General features: G+C 40.9%; 1 protein-coding gene across 1 annotated transcript in view; it reads left to right on the top strand.

Annotated features, from left to right (window-relative positions):
• Positions 1 to 12,933, top strand: part of LOC308313694 (ethanolamine kinase 2) — a gene marked incomplete at both ends in the record, with an annotated part of 33,913 nt that overhangs the window by 5,795 nt on the left and 15,185 nt on the right. Inside the window, one exon of the mRNA XM_080760968.1 lies at positions 3,794 to 3,934. Within this exon, the coding sequence (XP_080617094.1) occupies positions 3,794 to 3,934 (141 nt within the window). The remainder of the gene's footprint in view (positions 1 to 3,793; positions 3,935 to 12,933) is intronic.

The raw sequence follows: 12,933 nt of genomic DNA, 5'->3' as shown, positions 1-12,933 counted from the left end.
CACCATGTACTCTGGTCCCAGCTCTCAACGATGACGTAATGTGGTAACTGGTCCCAGCAAACCAGGCACAGACTTACGGTTGAAAAAAACTTGGCTGTCACTTTTTGGAACCAAGTAACCACAGTATACTGCTAATCAAATTACAACTACATACTCTGTATGTAGTTGTAATGTGATTTGTAATTTGTAAATCTGTGCCTGGTCTGCTGGGACCAGACTACCCAGATGACCATATCTCTTACGTCATCACTGAGAGCTAGTCATACATATACACACACCGTGTACTCTGGTCCCAGCTCTCAACGATGACGTAATGTGGTATCTGGTGGGACCAGATTACACAGATGACCATTTCTCTTACGTCATCACTGAGAGCTAGTCATACATATACACACCATGTACTCTGGTCCCAGCTCTCAACGATGACGTAATGTGGTAACTGGTCCCAGCAAACCAGGCACAGACTTACGGTTGAAAAAAACTTGGCTGTCACTTTTTGGAACCAAGTAACCACAGTATACTGCTAATCAAATTACAACTACATACTCTGTATGTAGTTGTAATGTGATTTGTAATTTGTAAATCTGTGCCTGGTCTGCTGGGACCAGACTACCCAGATGACCATATCTCTTACGTCATCACTGAGAGCTAGTCATACATATACACACCGTGTACTCTGGTCCCAGCTCTCAACGATGACGTAATGTGGTATCTGGTGGGACCAGATTACACAGATGACCATTTCTCTTACGTCATCACTGAGAGCTAGTCATACATATACACACCATGTACTCTGGTCCCAGCTCTCAACGATGACGTAATGTGGTAACTGGTCCCAGCAAACCAGGCACAGACTTACGGTTGAAAAAAACTTGGCTGTCACTTTTTGGAACCAAGTAACCAGAGTATACTGCTAATCAAACTACAACTACATACTCTGTATGTAGTTGTAATGAAAAAAGTAGAACACGTATGTATACATGTAAAAAATAAAGATCTATATATCATTCTTATGTACAGATCACCTAAAACAAACCTTTCGGAATTAAACACATTTCTCAAAAAAATGGTAAAGTATCTATCATCTCCGACTTCCACAATTATGATAATAGGAGATTTCAATGAAGACCATTATACTGAAAAAGATATAAATATAAAGACCTTCAAGATTAGGCTTTAAACAATTAAATACAAATCCAACTACAGATTTCGGAAGTATTTTAGATCATGTATATTTCAACAAATTTGAAAGTATTATTACAGAAATTGAAGTTAGAGACACATATTACTCTGATCATGATTTAGTATTAATATCACTATAGTACAAAATGAAATACATTTAAAACAATTGACAATTTACAATAAGTAATAAAATAATTATACTGTATAATATATTTTAATTCAGTTTATATACCTTTTTTTTCATCACATATCAATGATTCATTTTTCTGTAAAAAAGTAGGTAGCAAATAGTTACACGTAATGATTATACATTTCAAACGTTCCTTCACAGAGATACTGAGATGTGATAGTTTCCAGCGGTCGAAAGTACTTGCGCGCTCTGCTTGCGCACTAGTAGGCCATTGGCCTACTAGTGTGCAACAAGCAAGTATGCACTCGGCAGAGTGCAGTTCTAGTTATTATTAGTATTAGTGTGGTTGCCAGACTATAGTTATTGTGACACTTTTTTCTTCTTCCGGAGTAATCAAACTTCCGCTGTGATTGGCCAAGCTTTGCATAACGTTTGTAGCAGCTGTGGGATTAATTAAGGTCTACATTACGTAGTAAATGTGTCGGCTTGGAGTTGTTATTGGTGACTCCTATAGGACTACACCATACATTGCAATCAGTGGCTTAGGATCAATAACCTTGTATGAAAAGGTATAAATACACCTGTCCAAAATGTAATTTGAATGGCCCTTTTGTCCATAACAAAACGTGCCATTGTAATTGGCTGACAATATTAGTGGGATGGGCCTATGTAAGTGACTGTGGCAACCACACTTTGCAATTTTTCAAAATTATTATTACTTGCGCAAGCAGAGCACGCAAGTACTAGTTTCGCCCGGGACGTGTATGCACCGTCCCAGCACTTTTGATGCGTATGCACCGTCCCAGCACTTTTGATGCGTATGCACCGTCCCAGCAAATTATGTAATGACTACTTGTGCCTGATACGGCAGTGGTGCCAGATTACATACTTGTATACATAGGAGCATTACCTTTAATCCTCCCGACACTAAAACATATTGTCATTACGTCACCACCATCGAAAACCATTGGTTTTATCAGGCACAACTAGTCATTACGTCATTTTCTGGGACGGTGCATACGCATTGAAAATGCTGGGACGGTGCATACGCATCGAAAATGCTGGGACGGTGCATACCACAGTATAACGCTAATCAACTTACAAATTACATATACATAGAGGCAGTTCCTTTAATCCACCCGGCACTGGTATAACTAGCTGGTATAACTAGCTCTCAATGATGACGTAATAAAGATGTGGATTGAAGGACCCAATGCCAGCGTGTAATTGGTTTTCGATGGTGACGTAATGACGATATGTTTTAGTGTTGGGAGGATTAAAGGACAAGGTAATGCTCCTATGTATACATGTATGTAATCTGGCACCAGACCAGATTTGACAGTTTGTAGCGGTCGAAAGTACTTGCGCGCTCTACTTGCGCACTAGTAGGCCATAGTGTGCAACAAGCACAAGCACAAGCACAAGCACTCGACAGAGTGCAGTTCTAGTTATTATATATTATTATTATTATTATTAGTAGTAGTAGTAGTAGTAGTAGTAGTATAGTAGTAGTAAATTATGTCCACGTCCATATGCGATAGCAGACCGTTACTCAGGCATTTCAACAGTATCGCTGGTGCTGACTCGGGTCCTGACCCCAGTCGTGTTTCATATTGAGCAATGTGTTTTTGGTCATCATGGACTCCTCCTGTTCCATCTATCACTTCACTCACTGATAATGCCACACCATTTCACAATCACAAGTTCATATATTTTGAAAATAGCCGATCTAGTTCTGCTATGTTCAAATGGCCGAAATGTAATGGTTAATGTATGTATTCTAATCAAAATCTACAAAGTAACTATAGTAACTAAAGAGTAAAAGTGCAATATTTTCCTCTGAGATGTAGTGGAGTAGAAGTAAATGTACTGGAAATTGAAAGTACTCAAATAAAGTACAAATACCTCAAAATGTTACTTACCTACCTAAAGAATATACGTAAATATACTTAGTTACTTAGTACTTTTTAGACGTTGATTAGTAGTTTTTTAAACATATATATATAGACCGTCTATATTGACGTTGAAACTACGTTGTTTCAACGTCTAATCTAAGCCTAGATCGCTAAAAACCTTTCATTTTTAGACCATTTATAACCCATTTTTAGACGGCCATTTAGACATATTGTAGACGTCTAATAGCCTGAAAAATACTCAGTGGGTACTAGGATGCAACGCAGACAGCCAGGGCCAAACTCCAGGGCCATGATACACATTGATCAGCCTGCTCCTCCGTGTCATACTCTAGCAGGGAAACCCCAACAAACTTAATGTCGCCCCTGAGACTACCAGAGGAACGGCTCTCGAGCATGCAGTCAAAAGGTCATGGCTGAAATTATGTCCATTTTGGAAGGGGCGAACAAGATAAGAGCGCTAAATGGAAAAGGGAGTCATGCTTCTCGTCCGATAGTGTTTGTTTTGCAACAGATAGAAGCGTGATGGTACGTTGTTCTCATCTGGGAAAATGTTCTTTTCCTGTAGATTGATTGCCACGGAGATGGGAAGAATACACTCCATCCGGCCCGATAACGGTTCGACGGCCGAGCCTTTGCTCTGGACCAAAATGACCCACTTTCTGACGCTGCTCCAGAACAATGTCAGCAGTGGAACAGTGGAGCAAAGGTGAGCACAAAAACATAATCCGTTCTAATGGCTCGAATGTATTGCTTAACCTTTCTCCCATGGGAGTTGACCTTTTCCTGACACAACTACCGTGAATCACTCCCAGTAGAGTACAACCAGTCTTCTGCTATTGGCTACCGGACAGATCATCCTGCACAGATGACATTCATCTGCCTTATTGCTCAATGGAGCGTCACACGTCATATGTTGACATTTCGTGCCTAAATTCCAAGCTGCTTCTTTGAGGATTCAAACCTTCAACCTTCCAGTCTCAAGATCAAGAACAAAGCCATCTTCGTAAACTTAGACCCTATATTTAATGTTTATTTAATTTTTTTTGTGGGGCGCTAGCACCTCCTCTATTCAGTTATAGTGTAGATTTCCGTCTTACACAAACATTAAATTACCATTGACAATGAATGGATAATTTACGTCATATGTGGACGAGCAAGTCGGCTATTTTTGTCCTACATAAAGATTAAATTCTCATGACAATTAATTAATGATGTACGATAAGAGCTCATACGAGCTCATACGAGCTTGTAGATCTGCTATTAGCGAAAAAATACGCTATTTTCTTCAGTTTTCCATGTGTCTAACTGTCTATAGGTGACAGTACTTCATTAGACCCCTTGGTGTGGTTGTTATGTGCAATGATGTCTTCCCTTTGTATTTAGGGTTTCTTCCTGGAGGCTGAAACCTTGACAGTCAAACGTGCCAATGAAAAAAAACAATCTGTGATATAGTGACATCACAATATCATCCCCTCCCCTAACCCCTCACTCTTTGGCTGCGGATTCGGCTTCAGTACAGGACCCATCACCACACACCAGGCAAACCAGGCATACTTAATGAACTGGTTGGCGTGTCCACATAAAAACTAAATTTTAATTAATACTGTATGCGTTTTTGAGAAATTTGTCCTCCTTGTATAATAATAATACCTGATGATCATGTTTTAGGGGGGGGGGGGGGGGCACTCCATCTTTAATATATGTTACAAAAATCAAGGCATATAGGCCTACACGGCACAGCTAGCTTTCCTTCCCACAGTCCTTCAGTTTTCTTCAAGATGCAATGTTTTCGTCCAGTCTCGTTGCATTGTTGTGTTGTTCTACTCTCTGACACAGTCCAGTCACCACTGCTCCCTCTCTGTGGAGTTAAACCACCATACTCTCCGATTGGCCATCTGAAGTGGTGAGGCTCTGTCGCAAATGGCAATGACATTGTTATCTCAGAAAGAGGGATAGTTCACGAGGTGAAAGGTTCAGAGGGGTCTCCCAGACACTACAAAGAGAAAGAAGCAGAGCCGCTCTAAGCTTCCTGCAGAGCTCTCCCTTATCAGTCAAACGTTCAGCCTTGTTTACGCTCGCCAGCCCAAAGGGTCGGAAGTCCATGCAAAAAGAGAGCACTGCAGGGTCTGCTTTTGTGCGACTGGCTTGTCCATTTGAGGTTTGTAAAGCGAGAGAGAGAGTGCAAGGCAATTAGCGCTTGAGTGGGTCATCCATAATAGAGAGAGGGGGACAGGTTTTTCTTTTTATTATTAGATAAGCTGTCGTTTTAGCTTACAGCATTCCCTGAGACAAAAGCTTCCGAGGGATCTAAGAAAAGAGGCTGTGATCTTTTTGACAACTTACAGACAGCACATATTTCTTTCCATGCATTCCAGTGATTCATATGCTCATGCAATTGTTATTTTCAGACTTCAACTTTGATAACATTTATTACTTTCACTAACAAACGATACCATTGCTGAAGATAAATAAACAATAATTATCTTAGAAACATATTGAGAGATTACTTTCGAGTATTCCATATAAATGGCTATATATATATATGGAATATATAGCCTATATGGATTTTGTAAATTAAGCCTTAAAATAGTATGAATAGGCTACTTGACAAAAGCACAGCCCAATTTGAGAATTGTAATCAACCTACTGTATTGTTCTAGATTGTAAGGGAATATCAATAGTAGTGGTTCTCACTCGGCATGTGACACTATCATGCAATTCATTATATGCTAAATCTAACTTTAGGAAAAAGCCATTGTCAACTCTTATTGTACAGACAACTTTTTTCAAGCCAATTTCAATTTAGCATCCCTATTTTGTGCATGCACAGGGGGTCAGATCAACATATCCGCCTGGGTGACAGGCTGACAGCAGACTGCTGGTGCTTTTGCATGGGGGATCAGATCAACATATGGAATGGATTCTGTACTGGCCATATACTGTATGGAGTGTGTCTTGAGTGTACAGGGTTTGATGAGGTCAGATCAACAGGAATGTCAGAACAGCCTGGTCAGCTCCATATACTGTATGGAGATCTAAGGGTGGCAGCGGGGGCAGTATCTTGAGTGTACTGTACAGGATTTGATGAGGGCCCAGGGCCCTCGGGCCTGTTGAGAGCTCTAGTTTTCACCAGCTGCCGGGCACGGCTGCACTAAAACTTTGGGGCAGTCCCACGGCAGCTTTTAACATTGGTCCAGTTGCTATGGCAACGCCCCACCTCTCCAGCTATGGGATTGAAAATATAATCACCGTGTAAAGCAGTTGAAAGGAGGATTTTCAAACGTCCATAAATCGTAATCCAGGAGAGCTGTCCTTCTTCTGCCATACAAATTCCGGATTTAATCTGTGCCTTTGTACTGCGACGCTCCCGCCATGTAAATGCTTCTGACGAAAGGTAAACAGTGTGTGCTTGTGCAAAAGTGTGTGTAGTGAATAATGTTTGTGGGGGGCGGGCAAACTCTGACTCTTAAAGTGAACGCGTATGGTGGCACTGGGAACATAAATGCTAACTGCTAGCCGGCAATAAAATAATTAACAGGTATCAGTCAAAAGAGAGACATCGAAGAGGATGGATGGAGAACAGGTTCTGGCATATATCCATATATGGAGATCTAAGGGTTTGAGGTTTGAGGTCAGATGTTTGATGTCATCAATATTGAGTTGCTGGCCAATATTGATGACATCAGGGATCTCCATATATGGGCTTAATTGCGACAGCAGGTCGCATTTACTATGACATCAGGGATCTACATCACTGATGAAGTCACATGATGTCACGAGTCCCAGTAGCTATACCCTCAATTAATCCCATTAGGCCCTAATGGGTAGTTTGGGAGTGGCAGATTGTGTGGCCCTGGTCTTTCCCTAATGATTAGGGCAAGACCAGGGCCACACAATCTGCCACTCCCAAACTACTCTGCCGGGACTGGGAGGTAGACCAATCTGGCGTGTGGAAGGACTAGGCTTTGTGGGTTGACTCCTGTCCGGGCCCCTCCCCCATGGTCTCACCAGGTCCACTCCTGCTCTCACCAGGTCCAGGACCTGTGCGTTGCACCAGACTCCCAGCACCAGACACATAGGGCTGTATTTTGCGTGTCTTAAATACCAGGTCTTATTCCCTAACTTGAGTAAACTAAACACCTGGAGGCGTGGTCAATGCCATTTGGCTATTCTGAGTGGCCAAAGAGCATTGACCACGCCTCCAGGTCTTTAGTTTACTCAAGTTAGGGAATAAGACCTGGTACTTAAGACACGCAAAATACAGCCCATAGACTGTAAAAAATATGGACAAAGCGTTCCCCGGGTCTAAGGGCCGATTCATACTCCCATTTCGGCGCTGTAGTGCCGAAATGATTTCGGCTCGTCAGAAAATTTCAGTAGCACCGAAGAGCCGACTTTAGGACGGTACCCGCCCCCCCCGAACCTCAAATGACGTCAAATTGTAGGCTCTACAGCGCCGAACCGACTTTTATTCGGCTCTAAAATAGGAGTATGAATCGACCCTAACATGAACGTAAAATGAAGCCGGTCAGTCCTTGAATTGTAAATTGCCATCTTTCTAGATCCGTTTTGGCCCAGCTGGCCATTGGCTGGCCCAGACAACGAGGCGGGACTTCTTCTTAGTTGGTTTTTATTTTGACTCGAGTGGGTGGGGAATCATAGACTGTAACGGTAGCCACGGCCCTCAGAACATACGCGACTTTATGGTACATTTTTTTATACATGGGACCATAATTTTCCAAAAAGAATATTATGACATTAGAAATGAGACTTTAAACTAGTGACTGGAAGCAGAAAGTATTCATGACCATGTTTATTAAGGTAATACATTCTAGGTGAAGTTGGGCCCAAATACATGGACTTCTATGGGGCTATGGTTTTTTTTGGGCCTATTGACAGCGCCACAACAGGCCATTATATGAACTTTCAGGAAATCCCGATTTCCTTAGTGGCTTCACAAAATATCTGTCTGACTGCCCCCCTGACCTTCTTGAGCTGCAATGGTTCTGCAGGCTCCACCTGGGCAACGGTAGTGCTGCGGCTTCGCTTTGCGGCTTGAATGGCCCTCCTAAAGGCCTCACCGTGGGTTGTTGGGCTTCCTTCTCACGGAAGACACAGGCTGGGGCGCCGCTTCCGGGTGCCGTCTAAATTCCGGCTTTCACCAGACTATTCATGGTTGTCTATTCCTATGAGTCACTATAAATAAATAGTGTTCACTCAGGCTCCCAGGTGAATTTAGTCCTCTACTAAGACAGAATGGTTGTCAACCTTTTCAGACCACAACCCCCAAATATTTGAACTGCATGGGGACCGCCAAAAATAATCATATTTGAACTGGGGAACCCCCAAAAATAAACATATTGGGAAATGCCCAAAATTAGCATATTTGAACTGGGGACTGCCCAAAATAATCATATTTAAACTGGGGACCCCCGTCACCCCCGAAAATAATCATATTTGAACTGGGGACCCCCAGTTTGAGGCATTACATTTTCACAATTTGGCTATTTTCACAATTTGTGCCTCTTATATTATTTGACAATTTGGCCAATGTTTGACCAGTTTTTTGTTTCTTGATTAATGATTACAATAATAGTATTTTACCTTTTTACTTTTTTAACCCTAACCCTAAAAAAATTCCTTAAATTGTCACTATACTGTCATTGACTCCTTCAAAACCACTCCCAAAGGGCACCAATGGGCACCTATATAGAAGTGTCTGTACGTCTCTAAATGTTTTGATGAATTGAACAAGGTGGGCCCTCTTGTAAACAAGTGTAATGCTTAATTGGGTCCACTCACAGTTAACAGTCTTTGTATTGAGTTTGTGCTTGAAATGTACTGTATTCCGCAAACTGTAAATAAATATTTCGATCAATCAATCAATCAATCAATCAATCAATCAATCAATCAATCAATCAATCAATCAATCAATGCTCTAAGACAGAGAGAACAAAAACCAGCCATCCAGGTATCTCAGGAACCAGATGAACCACTGTGTAATCACTATTATAAATCATTGTACAACCACATGCACCTTTAGGTGACCAACGCAGGCGTATGACAGACATCGTGTACATTTTGTCATCATTACCAGTCCATAATCTTTTCGACTCAACACTTTCTGTGCATCAGGAGATTGACCTGCACCACTTTTAATTGTCCAATAGATGGTGCTATGCTGAGACATTTGTATGACTGCAGTGAACAAACAGTCCGCTTGTCTCCCAGCTCTGTACCCCATGCAGTTACATTCACTTAATCACTTCTGCTGTCAGCACATGCTGACAGCAGAAGTGAATACTTAAATTGCACTGTTCTTAGTGTTTATCTGCTGTCGGGAGGAAACCTCATTTCAGGAAATGAAAAATATAAATTTGTCAGGAAATGAAAAATATACATTTTTCAGGAAATTAAGAAAACCTTATATTTTACAATATAGCAATACAGCCTCATCAACGTTGGTGTTGTAACTTTATATATTGTCAATTACTTCCATGAGAGGGGGAGAAGTGGTGGAGTTAGTTGCTTTAGCAGACATTTTGAGGGTCCAATGGAGTTAAGAGGTTTTGTCCGAAACACTTTTTACTACTTTCCATTGGTTCAATATTTTCGAAACAACACACAGACGTAAAGGGTGTTTAATAGCACTGATTTATGCCACAAAAAACCCCCCCTCGAAAATGGAGTTATGAGGTTTCCTCCCGACAGCAACAAATGTTGCTGTATGAACAGAATAGCCTCAAATTGCACCTTCTTAAACTAAATTGTGTTGATGGAACAAATTGTTGATTATCATCAATTGTTCACAAAAGAGTTTACCTATAATTTTGCTATACTACAGGGGAAACATGCACAAAAAAAATACTCTTTTGATTGCTCTTTTTTGCACTCTTTATTATATCCTTTTGTTTGCTGTGCTTTGCTGTGCTTTTCTGAATATATCTATGCTGCTGCATTGTCTGTAAGGAAGCCAAACTAAAATAAGTTTTACTCTTATGTAGGCCTATACCTGTACTGTACAGGTAGGCCTACTGTACATAACTTATGTAGGCCTGTGTTATGTATGTACAGGCTGTACACAAGATATGTAAATTACAACCTTGAACCTTGTATAACACAGCTAGAATAAATGCTCATCTTTTACGCTCCAGACAAATGGAAGAAAATCCAGGACTTTGAAACTGTAAAAACTGGTCTCTATAATTTAAAGCACTACTTGAGGATGCAACACATAGCGACTGTACTTGTGTTTGTATAGCTCCAGTGTATTAGCATTATGATGTTCTTTTTAACATTCACCTTATGTAAAATGGTGTTATTTGTTGTTTTGTATAAACATGATCAGGGCAGGTGTCATATACTCAAGGCGTCCTTGCAAAAGAGAGCATGCTCTCAAGTCTCAGTGGTCAATAAAAACAATGGTATACACGTTGGCAAAGGTCGGAAAGGTCAGTAAGTTTAGCACGAGATTAGATAAGACCACAAGCTTCACCATGAAATGGCAAGATGTCTATTCTCTCATTTATTGAGTGAATTGGATACTGAAATCTAATTCTAAATCTAATGTAATTTAACCACTTTCGACCTGGACGGCCTCCATATTTTGGGCATGTCAGACAATGTACTGTACCTGTATATGGAACGTTCTCGGAAATCTTTCCCAAAGTTCCCAAAATGTCAAAAAATCTCAACGCTGTGATATTGTAGATATTTTACTTGAAACAGGGTGGTTACTGGTTAACTAACTGGTTAATTATCAGAATATTATGTGCATGTGCATGTGCATGTGCATGTGCATGTGCATGTGCATGTGCATGTGCATGTGCATGTGCATGTGCATGTGCATGTGCATGTGCATGTGCATGTGCATGTGCATGTGCATGTGCATGTGCATGTGTGAGTTCACTGTTCACACACACATGTAACCAATACTCTTGTCTAGATTGGTGAATAAACCAATAATGTTTTAAACAGCCATCAGAGATACTTTGTATACTTGTGAATACATGATGATGGCTTATTGGGTGAATGCGGATCCTCAGAGGAAACAGAAAGAAAGACGGAAAGGAAAGAGCGAGAGAAGGGGGGGGGGGGTGATGGGAGGGGGTCAGGAATAAGAGGCTGCACCTGCAGAGTAGGTCCTCGAGTCAGAGAGAGAGAGAGAGAGAGAGAGAGAGAGAGAGAGATGAGGGAGAAAAGCTCCCGCAGCTGTGAGTGCGTGAGAGGTGTTCAGAAAAAAACGAGGAGTAAAGAGAGCACATAACCCCCCCCCCCCCCCCCCCCCATGGTATATTGCGTTTGCATTTGCGTGCGTGCGTGCGTGTGTGCGTGCGTTCAATTCATGATGGATCAACCACTAAATAGGAGGAAATTACACAAATTATTGCACTTAAGAAGAGCGAGATGTGAGATAGTCCGGCAGCCGACAGGCTTCTTTTGTTCAAAGTGGGAAATTTGGTATATATAGTCTTTTTTAGCCTAGATTATTGTGTATACATTCATGAATCCACTTGCTGACCTGTCAGTATTGAGCAATACTGACAGCCTACCATTAACATCTTATGGCAGGCAAAACAGGCAAAAATGTCAAACTTTCCTTATGCTTTAAGTATGTGACATGTCAAACTAGGGGGTTTTCATGATTCTGAATCCATTCCAAGCATTAGTTTTGCACAAAAAAACATTCCTTGGGCTAGAAACGGCCATAGATGTCATGACAAGGTCAGCACAAATGTGATGAGGTCAACACATTTTTGACACATTGGGCAAGTGGCTATGGCTGTTTTTAGCACACGGAGTGTTTTTTGTGCAAAACTAATGCTAGGAATGGATTCAGAATCATGAAATCTCCCTAGTTTGACATGTCACATGCTACTTAAAGCATAAGAAAAGTTTGACATTTTTGACAGTTTGTTAATGGTAGGGTCACAAGAAACCCCTCTAAAACAAATGCTCAATACTAACAGGCGGTAGACAATATTTTATGACAATAAAAAAATACTACATACCAAATTTCCCACCCGTCTACCTTGGCTGCCGGACTGTGACTATAGGAAGACAAAAGGAAATGCACCCCATCTGATAGAGAGAGAGAGAGAGAGAGAGAGAGAGAGAGAGAGAGATATACAGTAATAACAAGGAGGGGGGAGGAACATATATATTTTGTTATTAGAGTTAGCCAGGAATTGAATTCGAAGAGCAATCTCATATGCAAATTCAATTAGGACTCCCACAATATTCGGCAATACACTTTAACATTTCAATACTTTCACAATTAATACTGTAACAGATTTAGTTTTGACGGAAGAAATGAAACAAAATTTACAATTTCTTGAAATGACTAAAATATATATATATATATATATATATATATATATATATATATATATATATATATTTAATCACGTGCATGCCTGCACGCACAGCCATTCATCCACCGGATATATACTTCAGAGTTTACAGAGGATAATAGAAGACAAATATTGGGATTTGGGAATGTCTGAGGCTGAGGAGGAGGAAATAGGATGACTTAGTATCTGAGACACAAGAGGCCCTGCATCATGACTGTAAACAAGGTTCTGTGTCCCTGCTTTTATTGTGCGCTCCTGACAGACCTCACTAAATTATGTCGACAAGTGTGTATAATACCACCGTGTCTGTTTGTTCTCCATTGGGTAAATAGGTAGAACAGTGTTTAAATTA

This window comes from Protomyctophum bolini (genome assembly GCF_963924005.1).
Source record: "Protomyctophum bolini genome assembly, chromosome: 4".
Taxonomy (NCBI): domain Eukaryota; kingdom Metazoa; phylum Chordata; class Actinopteri; order Myctophiformes; family Myctophidae; genus Protomyctophum; species Protomyctophum bolini.
The sequence above is the reverse complement of the archived record's forward strand: the minus strand, read 5'-3'. Positions and strand labels throughout refer to the sequence as shown.